The sequence below is a fragment of the Neomonachus schauinslandi genome, chromosome 8 (assembly GCF_002201575.2).
Source record: "Neomonachus schauinslandi chromosome 8, ASM220157v2, whole genome shotgun sequence".
Classification (NCBI taxonomy): Eukaryota; Metazoa; Chordata; class Mammalia; order Carnivora; family Phocidae; genus Neomonachus; species Neomonachus schauinslandi.
The window spans coordinates 17,907,711-17,928,261 of NC_058410.1; the positions used below are offsets into that span (position 1 = coordinate 17,907,711).

Sequence of the window (20,551 nt, forward strand, 5' to 3'; positions counted from 1 at the left end):
GGGGTGCGTGGGTGGCTCAGTCGTTAAGCGTCTGCCTTCGGCTCAGGTCATGATCCCAGGGTCCTGGGATCGAGCCCCGCATCGGACTCCCTGCTCAGCAGGAAGCCTGCTTCTCCCTCTCCCACTCCCCCTGCTTGTGCTCCCTCTCTCGCTCTCTCTCTCTGTCAAATAAATAAATAAAATCTTTAAAATATATATATATATATAAAGAACTTATACAATGCAACACCAAAAAAACAAACAATCTGATTAAAAATAGGTAGAGGACCTGAATAGACATTTTTCCAAAGGAGACCTACAAATGGCCAACAAATACATGAGAAGCTCAACACCACTAATCATCAGGGAAATGCAAATCGAAACCACAATAAGATACCACCTTATACCTGCCAGAATGGCTAGAATAAAACAGACATGAAATAACAAGTGTTGGCCACGATGTGGAGAAAAAGAAACCTTCTTACACTGTTGGTGGGAACGCAAATTGATACAGCCACTGTGGAATACAGTTTTGAGGTTCCTCAAAAAATTAAAAATAGAAATACCATATGACCCAGTAATTCCACTAGTGGGTATTTACCAAAAAAACACAGAAACACTAATTTGAAAAGATACATGCACCTCTATGTTCGTTGCAGCATTATTTACAATAGCCAAGATACAGAAGCAACCTAGGTGTCCATCAGTAGATGAATGGATAAAGAAGATGTGGTATATATGCAATGGAATATTACTCAGCCATAAAAAAAAAAAATCTTGCCATATGCAACAACATGGATGGACCTGTAAGTCAGAGACAAATACTATATGATTTCACTTATATGTAAAATCTAAAAAACAAAACAAATGAATAAACAAACAAACAAAAAGCAGAAACAGACCCATAAGCACAGAGGAAAACAGATGATTGCCAGACGGGAAGGAAGTAGGGGAATGGGAATAATGGGTGAAGGGGAGAGGGAGATAAAGGCTTCCAGTTATGGAATGAGTTAAGTCACAGATATAAAAGGTACAATGCAGGGAACACAGTCAATGGTACTGTAATAGTGTTGTATGGTGACAGATGGTAGCTACACTTGTGAGCACACCATAATGTACAAAGGTGTCCAATCACTATGTTGTATACCTGAAACTAATGTAACATAACGTGTTCAATTACACTTTAATTAAAAAAAAATTATTTCTATCTTCCTAGCCCAATCTCTCCTTCCATTTAATCTCCCTTTACTGAATCACATCAAGGGGTAGCAAGACATAAAAGGTAAAGAAAGTAAGGAAGCAGCATTTGAATCCAAACAAGAACTGCAGTTATAGGGTTGGGAGGGTGGGGGTCAGGGGGAGGAGAAATACAGTGTTACCTCGTTCCTTTTAAAATCCTATAGCAGCAGAACCAACAGCATCTTGGTAGGGAGCACGATGCACCACAACGGGTCTCAGTAAAAAATAAAAAGATGGTAAGAATGCAATCCAACAAAAAATAAAATGGCACACAGGCTGTAAATATCAAACGAATGATACAAACAGTGGGTGTTAAAGCACATGTGGAGGACAGAAATGATGACTTTGCCATGTCAAGCTACCTACTATAAAAATAGTTTAGAATTTTAAGTCATTTGACAGTGAAGCAGACAGCCAGGAACTTGTCTGGTCAAAACGGGACATAGTAAAATACTTGGAAAAAGGGATTTTACTAATCATAGAATGTTCTCTATTTTGTAAATATTGATATCCCTGACTTCATATTTCATTTTCACTCTCTTGCAACAGTTCCTGCTGTCAGAACTCTGGGGCACAGTACTCATGCTAACCCTGTGTTCCGTCCAGCCCCCGTGTCAGCAAGCCAGTCTATCCTGGGCAGAGCCACTGGCTGGAATTAACTCCCTCACCTTGACCTTGCATCAACAGAAATCTTCCTTTTGGTCTTGAGTCATTTCCTGCCCCAACTATAGCAATTTCTGCTTTTATAGTCTTCTTAAATATTGAATCATAAACTCTAAATGTGGTCAGGAGAGCCAACTTTTGCATTTCAACTCCCACACTACACTGAAGTGTCTGCACCCTTTCTTTTTTTGCCCACTGCTGAGCTTGATTCCAAGTTAGTGATTCCTCTGCCGTTCTTCTAAGCGACTACACTCTGGTCCCTGCACTCGCTCCACTGACTTTCTAGGGTCACTTGGTGAGTATACGCCCAGAGGAAGGGGAGACAGCTGGGGGCCATCGCTGAAAACTTTGGGGGCTTTCTTCTTTCATGACCATGAATCATCTTCCTTCTCAGTCTCAACTTTGAAACTTTCCTTTTCCTCTGCGAATCAGGAGCTTAATAGGATGTCTGCTGGGCTGTGTAATAGCCTCCCAAAGGGAAGTGATGAAGGTTTTGGCTTGAGTCATTGAACTCGAGTTGGAAAAGTAATCTACGGTAATGTACTACAGGGAGCAGTCCCTTCCTAACATAACAGGATGGACTACAGATGATCTAAAAAAAAAAAAAAAAAATTTACTTTTCTAACTATCCATTTTTATTTTACTTTACAAAGACATTTCTGTGAAAGCATTTATTCCGAATGAAGGGTGAAGATTAAAACAAATTTATTCAAGGGTCTGAACCTGTTAGAACGAAATGTCCTGTAAGATTTTAATTAAAATGTCCAGTGAAGAATCCATAGGGAATATAATCTAAATTATTTCCACTTTCTCCATATCCTCTCTTACGTTCATTCTAAACCCTCAGCAATCTAGTAAGGAGTGATTTCTGACTCCCCAAATCCTGCATCACAGCTAGGATGCCTCACGGACCAGGAGATAAAGTGGTACCAGGAGGCGTCTCAAACAGAGGTCAACATTTTCATCCAGAAACCTCTATCCCTCCTTCCCTAACAGTCCTCATGGAATACAGATTTTCCTAGCCTTATGATGGGGTTGCATCCCAATAAACTCATAGTAAATTGAAAATATCCTAAATTGAAAATGCACGGGATATGCGTAACCTACCGCCCATCAGAGCTCAGCCCAGCCGGCCTTAACACTTACATCAGCCAATAGTGGGGCAAAATCATTTAACATGACACCTATCTTATGATAAAGTGTTGAACAGCTCATGTAACTTACTGAATACTATACTGAAAGTGAAAAATGGAATGAATGCATGGGGACAGAATAGTTGTTTTTTTTTTTTTTTAAAGATTTTATTTATTCATTTGAGACACAGAGATACAGAGAGAGAGAGACAGAGAGAGAATGAGCAGGGAGACAGGCAGAGGGAGAGGGAGAAGCAGGCTCCCTGCTGAGCCAGGAGCCCGATGTGGGGCTCGATCCTAGGACCCTGGGATCATGACCTGAGCCGAAGGCAGACGCTTAACCATCTGAGCCACCCAGGCGCCCGGGGACAGAATCGTTTTAAGGATATTGGCTGTTTACCCTCGTGATCAGGTGGCCGAAGGGGAGCTGCAGCTGCCCAGCACCACGACAGTGTTGTACTGCAATATTGCTAGTCCAGGAAAAGATCAAAATTCAAATTTTCCCAAAGTGGGACCATCATAAGCTGGGGATCCTCTGTACCATAATTCATCTCCCTCTTACTGTATTGGAAGGATTGAGGGCAGAGAATTCAGAGGGTGAGCCCAAAGGGTGAAGCAGGAGAGCCTAGGGCTTGTGGATATCTCCAACATCCCTTTGGGGCCTGTAATCCTATCCCCCACAACCCTTTTTTTGCCAGAGTCTCGGACACCCCCCACACCAGCTTATCCGCCCTATCCTAGAAGTCAGTTCAAGAAATCTAGCATCAATGGCATTTGATCTATGTTGAGCTAAGATTTTCCTCTTCACTCACTCAACTCTGTTCTGGGCAGTGGTTGGGATGTGAGGAGGAGGGCACGGCAAAGAAGTGTGGTCCTCTTTGGAGGACCAACTCAATTCCACCACTTTAGAACAAAGATGTAAAGCTTTTTAAGTCTTCGTTTCCATCACCCACACCCACGCTTTTCACTTTCATCAAAATACAGATACAGTTGACTTGAACAACATGGATTTGAATTGTGCAGGTCCACTTATATGCAGATTTTTTTCTTTGATAAGTACAGGATAGTACTATAAATGCATTTTCTCTTCCTTATAATTTGCTAATAACATTTTCTTTTCTCTAGCTTACGTTATTATAAGAATACAGTATATAAGGGGCACCTGGGTGGCTCAGTTGGTTAAGCGTCTGCCTTCGGCTCAGGTCATGATCTCAGGGTCCTGGGATGGAATCCCACATCGGGCTCCCAGCTCAGCGGGGAGTCTGCTTTTCCCTCTCCCTCTGCCCCTCCCCCTGCTCATGCTCCTTCTTTCTCTCTTGATTGCTCTCTCTCTCTCAATTGCTCTCTCTCTCTCAAATAAATAAAATCTTAAAAAAAAAAATACAGTCTGTAACACACAAAATGTGTTCATCAACTATGCTACTGGCAAGGCTTATGGTCAACAGTAAGTTATTAGTATAGTTGTGTGTGGATGTTGACTCTGTGGGGGGGGTCGGTGCCCCTGACCCCTGCACCGTTCGAGGGTCAAGTGTCTATATAACAGTAATAATAATGGGGAGCAGGAGAAGAGGGGAAAGCCACAGGCATTGGGCTGAGGCCTTATTTGTGTGGGAAAATGGGACACCGAGCAACCTTCTTCCTCTTCCCAAGTTGACTTCATTCCTCATCTTCTGTCATGCTTGTTACTCCCCCAGCACTTGGGAGAGGACCAGAGCAGTCTGTGTCCCACATGCCGAGTGCAGTCCCCGCACACGCAGTAAACGCTTGTGGCACAGATGTCTGTGCTTCCACAGTCAGGTTCTGACTGGGGCTCATGGCTCATCTAGCTTTGCAATTTTCCTTTTCCTGCTGGTCAAGTAGTTCGCCCATGCAAAGTACTAAAACCGGATGAAGTTCTACTCTCCTTGTACCTTCCTCCTTTTCCCAATAGCTGCTTCCGAGTAGAAAGGAGATTAACAATCAAGTACCAAAACTAGGTGGCTTAAAAAAGGAATTTATTGTCTCATGGCTCTAGAGCCTAGTAGACTAAAAATCAAGGTTTCAGCAAGGTCATGCTCCCTCTGAAACTCCCTCTGTAGGGAACTCCTTCCCCCCTAGCTTGAGCTTGCCAACAATCTTTGGCACTCCTCGTAGGTGTGTATAGATGCATCACTCCAATCCTCCATCTACTTATGTTCCATGTGTCTTCACATCACCTCCCCTCTGTGTCTGTGTCCAAATTTCCCCACACTGAATTAGGGCCTGCTCTAATAACCTCATCTTAACTTGATTAAACCTACAAAGATTCTATTTCCAAATAAGGTCGCACTCTGAGATATATGGGCTTAAGACTTTAGCATATCTTCTTTTGGTGAACACAATTTAACCCATTAAGACCACCTCATAGGGTTATTTGGACAATGAAATGAGATGATGCAGACTTAAGTGTAAGACCTAAAACCATAAAACTCCTACAAGAAAACACAGGTAGTCATCTCTTTGGTATCTGGTGTAGCAACATTTTTCTAGAGATGTCCCCTCAAGCAAGGGAAACAAAAGCAAAAATAAAAGTTTTTTAGGACTTTTATTTATTTAGGACTTTTTTAGGACTACACCAATATAAAAGGAGTTGCACAGCAAAGAAAGCCATCAACAAAACAAAAAGTCAACCCTACTAAATGAAAGAAGATTATCTGCAAATGATATATCCGCCTGGGGATAATATTCAAAATATATAAAGAACTTATACAACTCAACACCAAAAAAAACCCCACAGATTAATCTGATTAAAAAATACAGAGAGGATCTGAATAGATATTTTTCCAAAGAAAACATACAAATGGTCAACAGATACATGAAAAGAAGCTCAACACCACTAATCAGGGAAATGTAAATCAAAACTACAATGAAATATCACCTTACACCTATCAGAATGGCTAGAATCAAAAATAACAAATGTTGGTGAGGATATGGAGAAAAAGGAACCTTTGTACACTGTCAGTGGGAATATAAATTGGTATAGCCTCTGTGGAAAGCAGTATGGAGGGTCCTCAAAAAACTAAAAATAGAGGGGCGCCTGGGTGGCTCAGTTGTTAAGCGTCTGCCTTCGGCTCAGGTCATGATCCCGGGGTCCTGGGATTGAGCCCCACATCGGGCTCCCTGCTTCTCCCTCTCCCACTCCCCCTGCTTGTGTTCCCTCTCTCACTGTGTCTCTCTCTGTCAAATAAATAAAATATTAAAAAAAAAAAAAAAAAACTAGGGACGCCTGGGTGGCTCAGTCGGTTAAGCGTCTGCCTTCAGCTCAGGTCATGATCCCAGGGTCCTGGGATCGAGTCCCGCATTGGGCTCCCCGCTCCGCGGGGAGCCTGCTTCTCCCTCTGCCTCTGCCTCTCTCTCTCTATCTCTCATGAATGAATGAATGAATGAATGAATAAATAAATAAATAAATAAATAAAAATAGAAAGAAATACTATATGATCCAGTAATTCCATTAGTATTTACCCAAAGAAAACAGAAACACTAATTTAAAAGATATAAGCACACCTCTATTTATTGCAGCATTATTTAGAACAGCCAAGATATGGAAGCAACCCAAGCGTCCACTGATAGATAAATGGATAAAGATGTGGAACACACACACACACACACACACACACACACACACACACACACACTAGAATATTACTCAGCCACAAAAAAAGAATGAAATCTTGCCATTTGCAACAACATGGATGGACCTAGAGGGCATTATGGAAGTGAAATAAGTCAGAGAAAGACAAATACCGTGATTTCATTTATATGTGGAATCTAAACAGAACAAAAGCAAAAAGAGACCCATAAATACAGAGAAAAACTGATGGTTTGGGGGAGGAGGGAGGAAGTGGAGGGATGAGCAAAATGGGTGAAGGAGAGTGGGAGGTCCAGGCTTCTGGTTGCAGAATGAGTAAGTCAGACAAGAATGAAAGGTACAGCATAGGGAATAGAGACAATGGTGTCGTATTGGCGTTCTATGGTGACAAGATGATGAACTACCCTTGTGGGGAACACAGGAAAACATACTGAGTTGTCCAATCACTATCCTGCGCACCCGAAACTACCATAACATTGTGTCAACTATACTTCAATTGAAAAATAAAAAAGAAATGAGATAATGCATGAAAAGAGCTTAGTACGGTGTTTGGCACATAATACATGATCTATAAATACCAGCTATCATTAATATTGTTATTTTATTACTAGGTCATGCAGTCTTTCTGCCCCATTGCATCTTTGCTAAAAAGGCTTTATAAACAAGTCCTTATAGCAGTCAAGTTACAGAGAAGAATATTCTAACTACTGCAAAAAAATATAACCTCCAAACTCCTTGGGAAAGGAAATAATTCCAATGGTTGATTGGACACTAAGTTGTAGAATGTTCTTTGTTCTATCCACTGAGCTCTGAAGCATCAAGGAAGCACGGAATGTAGAGCAGTGTAGGAATCAGTAAAGAAACTCCTCCAAAGAATCTGCTGACAACTGAATTTCTAAGTTCTTTTGGTTGGAAGAAAAAAATCTGGATTCTACCCCGACATTCTCCCTACCCTGCCACAAAGAATATATGCCCACATTTTTAAAAACAGAAATCCATACAGGACAACAGACACACATAACATTAGAAAACCAGAAGCCAATGAACCCATTAACTGACGGCTAATGGTCTAAGGAGCAGAGACTTAAATTTAAAGGAAAAAACAAAACAGGTGATCACTTTTAGTTTTAAAAGATATTTCAGAGTCTAAAATATATTTATCGTTGTACAACAGTGACCACTAGTCACAACTAAGGCACTGCTTCAGCATCTGCATGCTTTCCTTTGCACTAATAAAGCTTGTTTTGATTTGGACCTTCTTGGAACAAAAAGTAGTGTTTCCCTACCCCTATCCCCATGCATTTTGCTAAGTCATTTTTCTACCAAAACAAGCCTCAGAGCCTCATCAATCCTCGCTGCCAACTATATTGCATAATTCAGTACTTATCTTGACCTAACTAGCAAATTCAGGCTTCCAACCAATCTTGCTTTGGCTTGTTCGCTCGGTCTTTGGCTGATTCTCTGGAACCATCTGTAACCCAGTGCCTCTGAGCAACACTTGCCCTGGATTTTCCCCTTCATATGTAAGGACTTGAAACAGAACATCCTCATATTTGCCTGCAAGTAAGTCCACAGGTATACAAAAAACAGGTTTATGTGTCTTTCCAAAAATCTTGATTTTTTTTTTTTTTTTTAAGTCAAACCTACTATTATAAAAGCAACTGTTTTGCAGCTTGGAAAACTTTTTGGCTGACAACAGGAGAATCTGCCTTTCCCAGTGGTGGGAAAGAGGGCCTTCCTGTTTTCCACAATAGAAGAACAAACTGGAAGTCATGAGAAATAAAGTGGTGTTGTTCCAGAATGTGTAACAACCTAGTGACAATGAGACACCAGAACTTCATGCTTCTCTCTGCCTCTTTGGAAGCGGTGAGCCCGCAAAGCCCGGAGTACCTGCCATCCTGACCTACACACACTCTGACACCCAAGACCCCAGAAGAAACCAGGCAGCCTGGGTGGAAAATGGGAAAACACAGACTGCAGATCCCCTTCTGGCTCCACCCCCAAACTCTGCTCAAAGAAGAGTAGAGCCCACATCCATCTGGGTCTGGTCTACTTCAGGCGGCCATTTGCAAACATTTGCAAAAATTCAACTTCAGTGTTTCACATCTAATAAACTTAGAAGTCTAAAATTTGTAGAAGCCAAAAATCAACTAGCATTTTTTGTTGTTGTTGCATTATGGGCTTGAAATATGGACAATGAAATGTCAGCGTGTTTGAAAAGGAAACTAGGAGGGGCGCCTGGGTGGCTCAGTTGGTTAAGCGACTGCCTTCGGCTCAGGTCATGATCCTGGAGTCCCGGGATCGAGTCCCGCATCGGGCTCCCTGGTCGGCGAGGAGCCTGCTTCTCCCTCTAACCCTCCCCCCTCTCATGTACTCTCTCTCTCATTCTCTCTCTCTCAAATAAATAAATAAAATCTTTAAAAAGAAAAAAGAAAAGGAAACTAGGAACCCTAGCTTACTCACATGGGTAAAGAACCGAGGCTGCCAACAAGGCTGGGTTTCTGGTGGCTGTAAGAGCTTTAAACCAGTCAATGTACGTAAAGACACACGGTGAAGTGCAAGGAATTATACCAATGTAAATATCATTATCTAATCTCTACAGCAGCCCCTCTTAGAGTAAGTGATGTGACCTGCTAAAAATCTCCTCATGTTTAAGGAGTGAATTAGTTCTATTTGTCTCCGCTCCCTGTTTCTATGGAAGTTCATCCACCACGGAAGGCATCCTGCCTTCTAAAGACAGAGTCTGGAATGCGCAGCTCTTCAGTGACATAAGCTAGGGAGTCCTTTGATATAGAATGTGGGGGTTACTATCTGACATTCTGTTCTGTTGAAACAACACAGGGTTCTTTGCTAATGCTAAAATTACATCACATGAATTTTACTGTATCTTTCATGTACCACTTATGAATCATTTGATACCTATTTGCTTTAAAGCTCACCATATAGTCTCTTTCATAATAGCCTAATCAAGGCAAATCACCACATGCATCAGTGTTATGAGGGGCTTTCATTAAGTTACCACCTGGACCCCACATGTTACACAAGTTGGTCGTTACTGCCTTCCGCAGCATGTTGCTCCTTCCCCCCAGTAGACTATGCCCTAACACTACGCTTTCGTAGAAAGTTTTCAACTCAACCGTAATTCATGAAAAAATATGCCTTAAAAATGAAATGTTTTATCTTTCCAATAGAAAATATTCATGGTCTTTATAGACTTGCCCGAAGATTTCCAATTCCTTCTGGTTTTCTTTAGATGCATAATGAAGTTCCGCCAAAATAAAAATGTAGTATAAGTGGCAAATTTACTCATTACTAGCTTACAATTCTTCCTCAAACCACAGCAAATCCCATTTTCTACCATATTCACACTGAAATGTGTCTGGTGGGGACACGCCCATGTGATACTTGTAGAAATTCTTGACTGGAGACCGAAGACTCCTAATGAAGATGCAAAGATCCAGAATAAATGACTGGCAACCCTGACAGAAACAGTGGTCAATTCAATAAAACCCTGGGAAAATAGTTCACGAAAAAGCTCAAGATAATGAAAATAGATCTAGTACATTCACATGAGTCCAACACTCAAAAAATAAAATCATTAGTTAAGTGGATGCTTTCGATACTTTACATGTTTCTACCAAGTCAACTATTAAAAAAGGTCTCACTATTGCAACTTGAACCCCATTTAAACAAAATATGTTTTCATTACAAACACCTTCTTGCCTCCAGAAAACCCTGCCTATTCACAAGTTTTATAAATTCTCTCTTGAGTATAGACGATATTTTTAATATTTCCTAACACATAACCTGAATTTATGCACTTATTTATTTTTAATTAAAAGATTTTATTTATTTACTTGAGAGAGAGAGAGAGAGAGCCAAGAGCAAGGGGGAGGGGCAGAGGCAGAGGGAGAAGCAGACTCCCCGCTGAGCAGGGAGCCTGATGTGGGGCTCAATCCAGGACCCTGGGATCATGACCTGAGCCAAAGGCAGACACTTAACCGACTGAACCACTCAGGTGCCACTTTATGCATTTATATTTAAGCCATCTATTTTTAAAACGGCATTTGAGATAAACTAAATCAATAGTATCAATTCTAAATTGAACATGTGAAATCAGATCATCCCTCCACCTAAAGATGAAAAGTGGAGAAATTAATTCACATTCTAACTAGAGATCCAACTTTTAATAGTTAATAAAAACGAACATTTATGATCTGCTTACCATATGCCATGCAGTTTCAGTGATTCAGTTCATCTCACCATACTTGATGATGCCAGTGACTATCATGCCCATTTTACAGATGAGGAGACCAAGGCACAGAATGGTCAAGCAACTTGCCAGGTCACACATCCACTAAATATTTGAAGCCAGGATTTGAACCCAAACAGTCTGAACTACTCCCTTTGTTCTTAACTACTCTACAAAACAATCTTTCAGTTTTCTAAGATGTTTAATTTTTTGTTTGTTTCTAAATGTTCTAATTCTGTTACTCTTCTCTGCTTAAAACTCTTAAAAAATGTATCATTACTTTTTTTTATTAAGACTTCATTTCTTTAGACTAGCTTCAGATTCGTAACAAAACTGAGGGAAAGGTGCAGGGGCAGGGATTTCCTGTGTATCTCCCACCCCCACACATGCAGAGCCTCCCCATTATTAACATCCCCCACTGTGGTATTGTGATTTATACTAAGATATTATGTACTTGGTCTCCTCCCAATCCTGGCACAGGGCTCCTAAAACTCAATTTCTGTAGTGATAGGACTATCTTGCCAGTTCACTAGGAGTCCCTTTTGAGCACACCTGAGTTTATGCTAATGAAGTGCCGTAGGGTGAGGCCCCTAGAAAGCCTCAAGATCAGGCAGGCTGCCTGAAAGACCGGAAGATCAAAGGATAGGAACTTTCACTCTCAACCCACCCCCAGATAGGGGAAAGGTGCTCCAGATTGAGTTCAATCCATAGCCAGTGGCCAATGATTTGCTCAATCATGCCTATGTAATAAAGCCTCCATAAAAAACCAAAAGGGCAGGATTCAGAGCGCTTCCAGATTAGTGAACACAAGGTGTTATGGGGAGTGGCACCCCAGAGAGCATGGAAGCTCCCATATACCTTGCCCTATGCATCTCTTCCATCTGGCTGTTCCCGAGTTATAGCCCTTTATAATAAACAGGTGAACTAGTAAGTAAACTGGTTAATCTAGTAAGTAAGTTGGTTTCCGGAGTTCTGTGAGCTGCTCTAGCAAATGAATCTAACCTGAGGAGGGGGTCATGGGAACCTCCGATTTGTAGCAGTAGTTCGTCAGAAGCGCAGGTTAACAACCTGGACTTGTGATTGGCATCTGAAGTAAAGATAGTCTTTAGGATTGAGCCTTTAACCTGAGGTACCCAGTGCTAGACTTGAGTCAAATTTGTGGTCAGTGTCCACTGAGAAGTGGACAATTGCTTGGTGGTTTTGAAAAAAACCCATCAGGGGGCACCTAGGTAGCTCAGTCAGTTGAGCATCCAACTCTTGATCTCAGGGTCTTAAGTTCAAGCCCTGTGTTGTTGTTCTTAAAAAACAGCAACAAAAACCCCATCAGATCCACCAGAGTAGTACGGTTATTACACTGATGAACCTACACTTCGTTATCACTCAAAATCCAAAGTTTACATTATGGTTCACTCTTGGTGTTGTACGTTCTCTGTATGGGTTTGCACAAATTTATAAATGACACATATCCACCATTATAAAAATCCTCTGTGTTCCATCTGTTCATCCCTCTCTTCCCCGAATGTCCCCCCCAACCACTGATCTTTCCACTGTCTCCATGGTTTTGCCTTTTGCAAAATGTCACAGTCAGAAACCTTTTCTGATTGGCTTCTTTCATTTAGTAATATGCATGTAAGGTTCCTCCATGTCTTTTGATAGCTTGACAGTTCATTTCTTTTTAGTGATGAAAAATATTCCATCGTCTGGATGTACCACAGATTATTTATCCAATCACCTATAGAAGGACCTCTGGGTTGCTTCCAAGTTTTGGAAATTATGAATAAAGCTGCTATAAACTAATCCATGTGTGCTTCTGTGTGAACATAAGTTTTGAACTTCTTTGGGTAAATACCAAGGAAGGAGCACAATTGCTGGATCGGATGGTAAGAGTATGTTCAGTTTTATAAGAAATCACCCAACTGTCCTCCCAAGTGTCTGAACCACTCTTCATTCCCATCAGCAATGAATGAGAGTTCCTGTTACTCCACATTCTCTTAAGCATTTGGTGTTGTCAGCTTTCCACATTTTGGCCATTGTTATAGGTGTGTAGGGTATCCCATTGTTTTTGTTAAAAAAATTTTTTTTAACCCTGGGTATTTCCAAATAAAGACATCTGTAAAATTGCCAATGGTTTATTTTGTAAGTGAGGTCCTTAAAATCCTCTGAAAATGAGTGTAAGCCTATAACAAAGATACTTATTCTTAAACTAGAATATTCCTTTCTTGTAATATTGCAACACTGCATTTTTAAAAGCACCCCAAAAAGTTTATAAACATTTTTTTCAGCTCTAATAAAAAACTTGTTGGTTGACAGTAAGTCTTAGGCAAAAGTATTAAAGTCCAGGTGTGCCTGGTGGGCTCAGTTAGAAGAGCATGTGACTTTTGATCTTGGGGTTGTGAGTTCGAGCCCCACATTGGGCGTAGAGATTTTTAAATACATAAAATTAAAAAAAAAAGTATTAAAGTCCACAAAATTAACTAGGATAAAATTTTAAAGTAATACAGCTCAGGATACATACTAAGATTTTTTCATTCTGTTTCTCAATGGCACTTTTCATTAAAACTAGTTATATGCATTTTTTTCTTTCACTTTTAATTCCACTATTAACCTGAATAGTAGGAGAGAAAATGAAGCCATAATCAAGCACAGAGTCACGGGTAGACACATTAGACCTTCCTCACACTACGTGCTGTGAAACCAGAATTAACTATGAATCCCCAAATCCGCATCACAGACACCAAGGAGAGCCGCACTGTACCTTCTATGATAGAGGGCACAAGAGTCCAACGAGCATTCACTGTAAATACAAACGTATTCATGTTTTTACCAATCATTTCAGAAGGGTGAAAGACAATAATAGTAAGGGCCCTTCAGAAAAGAAAGAATACTGGGGCGCCTGGGTGGCTCAGTCGTTAAGTGTCCGCCTTCAGCTCAGGTCATGATCCCAGTGTCCTGGGATCGAGCCCCGCATCGGTCTCCCTGATCCGCGGGAAGCCTGCTTCTCCCTCTCCCGCTCCCCCTGCTTGTGTTTCTGCTCTCGCTGTCTCTCTCTCTGTCAAATAAATAAATAAAATCTTAAAAAAAAAAAAAAGAAAGAATACTGATTACAGAGAGGAAAAAAACTATCTCATTATCAAGCTTTTGTCTTTTGAGTCTCAGAGATACCCTAAAGCCTAGGGACCCAGTGTCTGTGCTAGAGTATCTCTGTTGCCTGACTTGACAGGCAAGAAAAAATATAAGCGAGGTTATCTCAAGGAAGCATCTCATCTCATGAAGAATTAATGCTATCCAGTGAGACATATTCCGGAACAAAAGATGGGACACGAGACACAGGTGGCCAGGAGCACAGCTAATGCTACCATTTTCAGGTCTCATTACCAAAAGTTAATCAATCAATAAATGAGCAAAGCATGTGAAAAACGACAAATCCAAAGGGTCACAAAAATACATTTTACGTCAAAATTAGGCTGAAGGTTTAGTTAAGTCTGACAGTGTCAGTCTTAGCCTGTACTCACTGGTATTAAATGGTATAGTTAATTCGTAGAGACTTAGCCTCTATCCATTTAAATTCACTATTCTGAGATCAATTTTATTTCTACTGTATGATAAGAACGTGTGTAAACCATGAGTAAGGACATCATGTACCACTGTAAGATTATTATGGTTAAGTATGAAGCCAAAAGCACCCTTAAAAAGAATACATTAGACAAACTACTAGTTATAGGTTTTCCTCTTATGTCCTTTGTAAAATTGAGCTACAGATTTGCTTCTGAATCAATATGCACAACTGAACATTTCTCTCTCCTTTGCTGTTCTCTGGAATTAGCTTTTAGAAGACGGAATTAAAGATCATTTAGCTATAACACCATGTGCATATTGCTACAAATAATAATTCCCCTCTTTAAGGAACAGCACATCATTCACTGCAATAAAGACAGGTAGATAGATATGAGTACACATATATGTGCCTAGATATTTTTTTCTTTAGAACAAAAAAGAATCCTAAGACCACGACATCTCTAAAAACCTCTTGCACTAACCGAGCCTCCTTGTGAGCTTAAGAGAATCACCAAGAGAAAGGGACCACAGAGCAACCCTTGACTACTTAGAGATACTGAGTAAACTATGGGGACTAATGGAAGCTAGACACGTAACGTGCTATGTTTCATAAACATTTAGCCCTGGTTCTCACCATTGCCAACTCATCACCCACCAAAGTTACTTCGGTAAGACACAGAAGGGATCATGTCAGGTGGCAGTTTCAAATTCTGCACCGGGGGCTCACTGGAGCCCATAGAATGATTGCACCCACTTCAGTGCTCCACGCTAGCTCATCTTTATTCCCCTTGGCTCTGCCCAGGAAGCCCTCCTTCCCCCCTTTCTTCCTTACGCCTCAACCCCTCAGTGGAGAACAGCTCTCAAGGAAAGCCTAACTCACGGCCACGGTCCAAACTGAATGGCATTTCTGGGAAATGGCCCCACTCTGTGCGGTGGGCTGCCTGTGCACACTGCTCTGCCCACTGCACTGTGGGACTGCGTGCTTCTTTGCGCGAGGGACGCGGGGGCTGCTGCAGTTTTTCCTACAAAACTATGTCCTTCTGGAAGCCAGGAGCAAGCGTCGCTAGTACTTAGCTCAACAGCTTTAGCAAAAAGGTTAATAATAAAGGTCTCAATAGACATGTGAAAGAATAAACTATAAAACTGTGGCTAGGAGCTAATTTCTGGGAAACAACACATGATCCAAATCCCAGCTTCTGTTTACTATCTGTGTGATTTAGGACACCCATGTGTATGCTTCCACTGTAAAATGGGGACAGTAATGCTCACTGGTCACAGGAAAGAATCTAGGAAGGTAAGTATGGGAAGGACCCAGGACGGCATCAGGACCCAGAGCTTGGGAACACTCCCTGCCCCGTCCCCACCCCCACCAGCTGCATTCTATCATCAGAAATTGGAGTAAACAATGAAAAACAAGAATATCAGTAGTAAGTCAGGTGGAAAGGGAAGGGTTACAAGGTAGAGAACGGCAGCTGAAGGCGATAAGTAGAAAAAAGGGGGGCATGAAAGGTCATTGTAGGGCAAGGGTCTCTCCCCACATCAAAAGATTTAGTGACTCCAGCCAGAATTATGAGACTTAATTCTGTCTCTGGCCAAGAACTGAAAATCAGGAGGCTGTAGAGTTCTGGTCCCTACTCTGTACCTTGAGCCTTTAATTCCTCCTCTAAATTAGGGGGTGGAGGGCTCACTTCCAAGGTCTCCGCTCCCTGCGCTACATCACCCTGTAACTTCACTTATAAAAGCCACAAGGCTTTCAGCTGGCGAACGGGAACATAAAATTAAGATGAAGTCAGAATATTTGAAACTGGGGCTGACTCTCAAATCCCAAGACCTAAAATTAATTAAGTCATTAGCTGATGGGCTAAACAGGAGACACCACCCAAAGAATATGTAAATTAATGCTTTAAAAGGAGTTTGCATTTTAAAAGCCCCCTGGAGATCTTACTAACATCTCCCCTCCCCCACACTTTTGCCTAAAACTACAAAGCAAAGGGGGTGGTGGTGGTGTGTGTGTGTGTGTGTGTGTGTGTGTGTGTGTTTTAAGGATTTTCTTCAGTAAATAGCAAGAATGGATAAACCTAACAGTTTCTGGACTAAAGCCTGCTATATACTTTTATGTGGCTTACATAAGAATAAGAATGGGGGAAGGTCCAAGTGTCTCCAGACAATGGATATTCTCTAAGCATTGCTAGGAAATGGGTGTAAATTGTAGGAACCAAGCAGGGAACAGAGGAAAAATAAGATTTGGGGGAGGTGCATCTTGCAGGATCTTGCAAACAATAGGCACTTACTAACTCCTTTCTCCTCCCTTCCCAGTTAGCAAGCAGCTTTCAAGGACTGGCTCAGCTTTAAGAAGTCCTCCAATTCTGAAGGAAAAATAACCATCACAACTTACCGAATGGATAATCAGTGCTGAAACAGTGATCTATCATATCTAATAACCTTAGCAGTTCCTACTCATAAAAACCACTACCCTCCCCGCCCCCACCCCAAAAAAGGAATGTTGTGTCTGCAACATGGAGTAAAGATAAAAGAGTGAAAATCCCACAGGATCTTAACTTGTTTCGCACTTCTCCGCAGAAATGTAAGCATGTCGTCGTGAAAGGTGACATGCTTGAAAACCCAGGCAGACCACAGGTTGGCGGAGTTAGAGAACAGAAGGACACATTTCACAAGAAAGCCATGGTCTGATTGCTCAGGATTTACAAACATTTCACAATCTGCCATTACCGTTTCCAGTGGAAGCACCAGGATTCTGGTTTGCATAATGAAACTGCTCGAGCGCTAGGTTCAAGCAAGGGCAGAATTAATGTCTTCATAAATGCACCCCATTACAGGGGGTACGGTCTCTACAGAACTGGATTTTGATGTGGCTCCTGCATTTAAGAAGTATATACTTTCTTCCTTTTCCATTCTATAAAACCATGTACTCAGGACCCAGTAAATCCCAGGCACTGGAGATTAAAAAAAGGGGGGGGGGGAGTAAAATACTGACCCTGCCCTCGAGGCACTGGCACACGAGCTAGTGTTTGGTAAGCTCGTTTTCTCCAAATTCTCTATTTACATATTCACTTACTAGCATTTATTCATTCTAGCACAGCCCGAACATTTTCATGCCATAAATTACACTATTATTTCTTCTCTAAATAAGCATTTTTGTTAACAAATTATCTAAAAGCAACTGGCTGGTTCAGAACTGTGCAGGACTGAATTAATTTAAATGCAAAATGTGTCCTAATGAACTCAAACAACCATCCTGTATTTACTGAGATCTATGCCCCAGAAGGTTAGAACCTACAAAATCCCTGGGGCGGATGTTCAGTGCCTCTCAAGTTGGCAAAGGGAGCTGTGCTCATTCACCTAAAAAAAATGTTTAACTCAAAAGGCTTGGAGGTTTGATTTCTACAAACAGGGGAATCCAGAAAGTAGCTACTGTGCCTGAAGTCTTGTATGTTTGGATGTATAATTCCCCTACTACCTCTACTCCCCTCAAGTTCCGTACTTAAAAAGACCCAAGGAGCATTTTCCTAAAATACAGGATGTAATTACATTTCTGCTATGTTGATCTGGGACAGTTAACTGGGGAGTATCATGGCATCACCCTACTGAGAACTGGGGTGCACTCTGTAATTGTCAGTAACAAGGTGTGTGTGCCATTGGTCAAGTCACTTCACCCGTGCAGGCTGACAGACTGCAAAATCTTATTTTAAAAATGAAGGAAATGTTATCTTTTATCTCAGAAAGAACAGAGAAAGTCAACTGTCAATTCTGTCTTGATATATTTCTAGAAAGACAGTTTCCTCTAAACATGTGGATGACAGTTTTCTAAAAGCAGAAAGAATAAAGATCCTTTTAACCTGGTGACTTTTTACAGACAGGCAAAAGGGGAGATAAACCATATCTTCATCTGAATTTTACTAAGGCACAATCCTGATGCCCACGTTTACCCCAAAGGAAAATAAGATTGTCTAAAAGATGGGAAAACAGAAGTGAACATACTTGCTTTGAGACAATCATTTACATTCTTTCCTGCCTCACACTGAACTACTGGCTCTGTAAGAAGTACATATTTTCTTTTCTCCTACATCTGCCCTTTGAATAAAGGTTTGAGCTTCTCCAGCCCCACCCCATCTTTTAAATCAGCCAAAGAACACTCAGCTACAACTGACCCAACAGTGCTGGAATCTGCCAGGGAAGGGAAAGCAAATCTTCAGAAAGTGCCATCTGCCAACCACCACCCCCCTCCCAACCAACCCTGAGACCACACTCCCATTTAAGTGAGCCCCTCCAGCTCTCCCCTCCACAACCACACCCGAACAAGGGATGCAATGTGATGTTATGAGACCAATTTTCTCAGTGACTAAAAATCTACGGAGCAGGATCTAAGCAAGAAATAACAAAATAAGTCTCCTGCTTGACTAACGTAAAAAAACAAACTTATCACTGTAACTTTAACATACTCATTGGGTTTTCTGAAATTTCACTAAAGGCCCATATTCAGCAATAAAGTTCAGAAAATGCAAAAACTTGAGATCTTAAATTTTTAAAAATAAACTTTTTCTAAATACTGGAGAGTGAAAAAAGCAGAAATCTTTGACCAATCTTCCCTGGTTTTCTGTATAAGAATAATCCTAAACACCAATGAACACCTAAAAATGAATTAGGTGAGACTTTAGGATGTCTGGAATGATGAGACACGAGACTATTTGCAGGGGGAAAAAAATAGAGAGCGATCATTTATTGAGCACCTACTATATGCCAGTATGCTGAGCACTAGATATACATCAACATAACTAAAACTTAGAGAACCTAAGCAGCAAGGTAATGAAACTGAAGACCTCATGCCTTTGCCTCATTTTGCAGGGAATGAAACTGAAGGTCAGTGGGGTTGAATACCTTGGCCAAGGTCATGCAGTCAGTCAACGGGAGAGTGGGGATTTGACCCAGCCTCACTCACGCCAAAGCACAAGTGCTTAATTCCTATGCAAAAATGGTACACTTCTCATCATCCCCAAAGAAGAGTTTCTTTTCAAAAACTATACCTTCCATCAGAAAGATAAAAGACCCCAAAGTAAATACAGAGCCTTTTCCAACAACAGCCAATTCCAAATCTTTACACTGAAATTGACTCTTTATGTGTGGATTAAGATCTCTGACTGTTAATAACCGCCACCCATCCGATTCCGGTCTACCTGCCTACCTACAACTCCACCAAAATACATCTACTAATTCCCCAGGGTTTTGAACGCTGAACAAGTTAAAGCTTCATCCTCCATGCATAAGAACTATTTTTCAGAAATTATGCCAAATCCATGGGCGGTTTTAGTTACTGGGCATTTCAAAATACATGACAATACAGATTTAGCAAAATAAGTCCTATTGTTTTTAGTTCCAAACATAAAACAACAAATATCCTGTAATTCTACAAGTTGAAAAACTGCACACAGAATAAGTACACTCTTTGGTGGTTCTGAGTAAGAAGATGGTTTGTTTTCCTTTCGTGGTCAGACAACAAATGGTGAAGAGATAAACATCAGTCACATCAGCCTCTTTCCCAGTCCAACTGTGAAGGCACAACAGCCAAATACTATTTATTTACATCTACTCTTTGAAGGAGTCTTTTCTAGCCTTTTCCACACCAACTTCTCAGCAGGTGCCCCAGATTAAACTGGTGACTATGTACCCGATTGTTTAAGAAAGATCTTCGATGTGATCTGTGGCTGCTTATTTTTTAATTAGGGTTTGAAATCCTATGCCGTGTGTATTCAAGCCCCTGGGACTTGGAGCGAGAGAAGGACGACTCGGAGGAGTGGGCTTGCCAGGTGGGCGAGCGCGAAGGAAGCGCGGGTCGCGGAGGGGGCTGTCCCGCACGGGGGCCCGCGCCCCGCCCCTCCCGCGCCCGCCGGCTCCAGGTAACTCACCAGGATGCCCATCACGTCGGTCCAGAGCCGGGAGAACGCCTCGGACATGCCCGCGCCCCCCTCGGGCTCCGGCTCGGGCTCGGGCTCCGGCCCCGGGCCGGCTGCTCCCGCGTCCTCCATGGCCGCGTCCCGCGCGCGCGCGCGCGCCGGCCGTGCGTCCGGGTCCCCCCGGCGCCCTCGCTCCGCACCAGCGCGCGGCCGG

The 20,551-nt window shown here is 41.8% G+C and overlaps 1 protein-coding gene across 3 annotated transcripts in view; it reads right to left on the reverse strand.

The window, feature by feature from the left end:
• Positions 1–20,469, reverse strand: part of SASH1 (SAM and SH3 domain containing 1) — a 189,136-nt gene extending 168,667 nt beyond the window's left edge. Inside the window, exon 1 of one of the 3 annotated variants that reach the window (XM_044917637.1) lies at positions 20,350–20,469. In XM_044917637.1, coding sequence (XP_044773572.1) covers positions 20,350–20,469 — 120 coding nt within the window. The remainder of the gene's footprint in view (positions 1–20,349) is intronic. The other 2 variants (XM_044917636.1, XM_021693636.2) reach the window with 2 other exon arrangements.
• Positions 20,470–20,551: the final 82 nt, after the last annotated feature.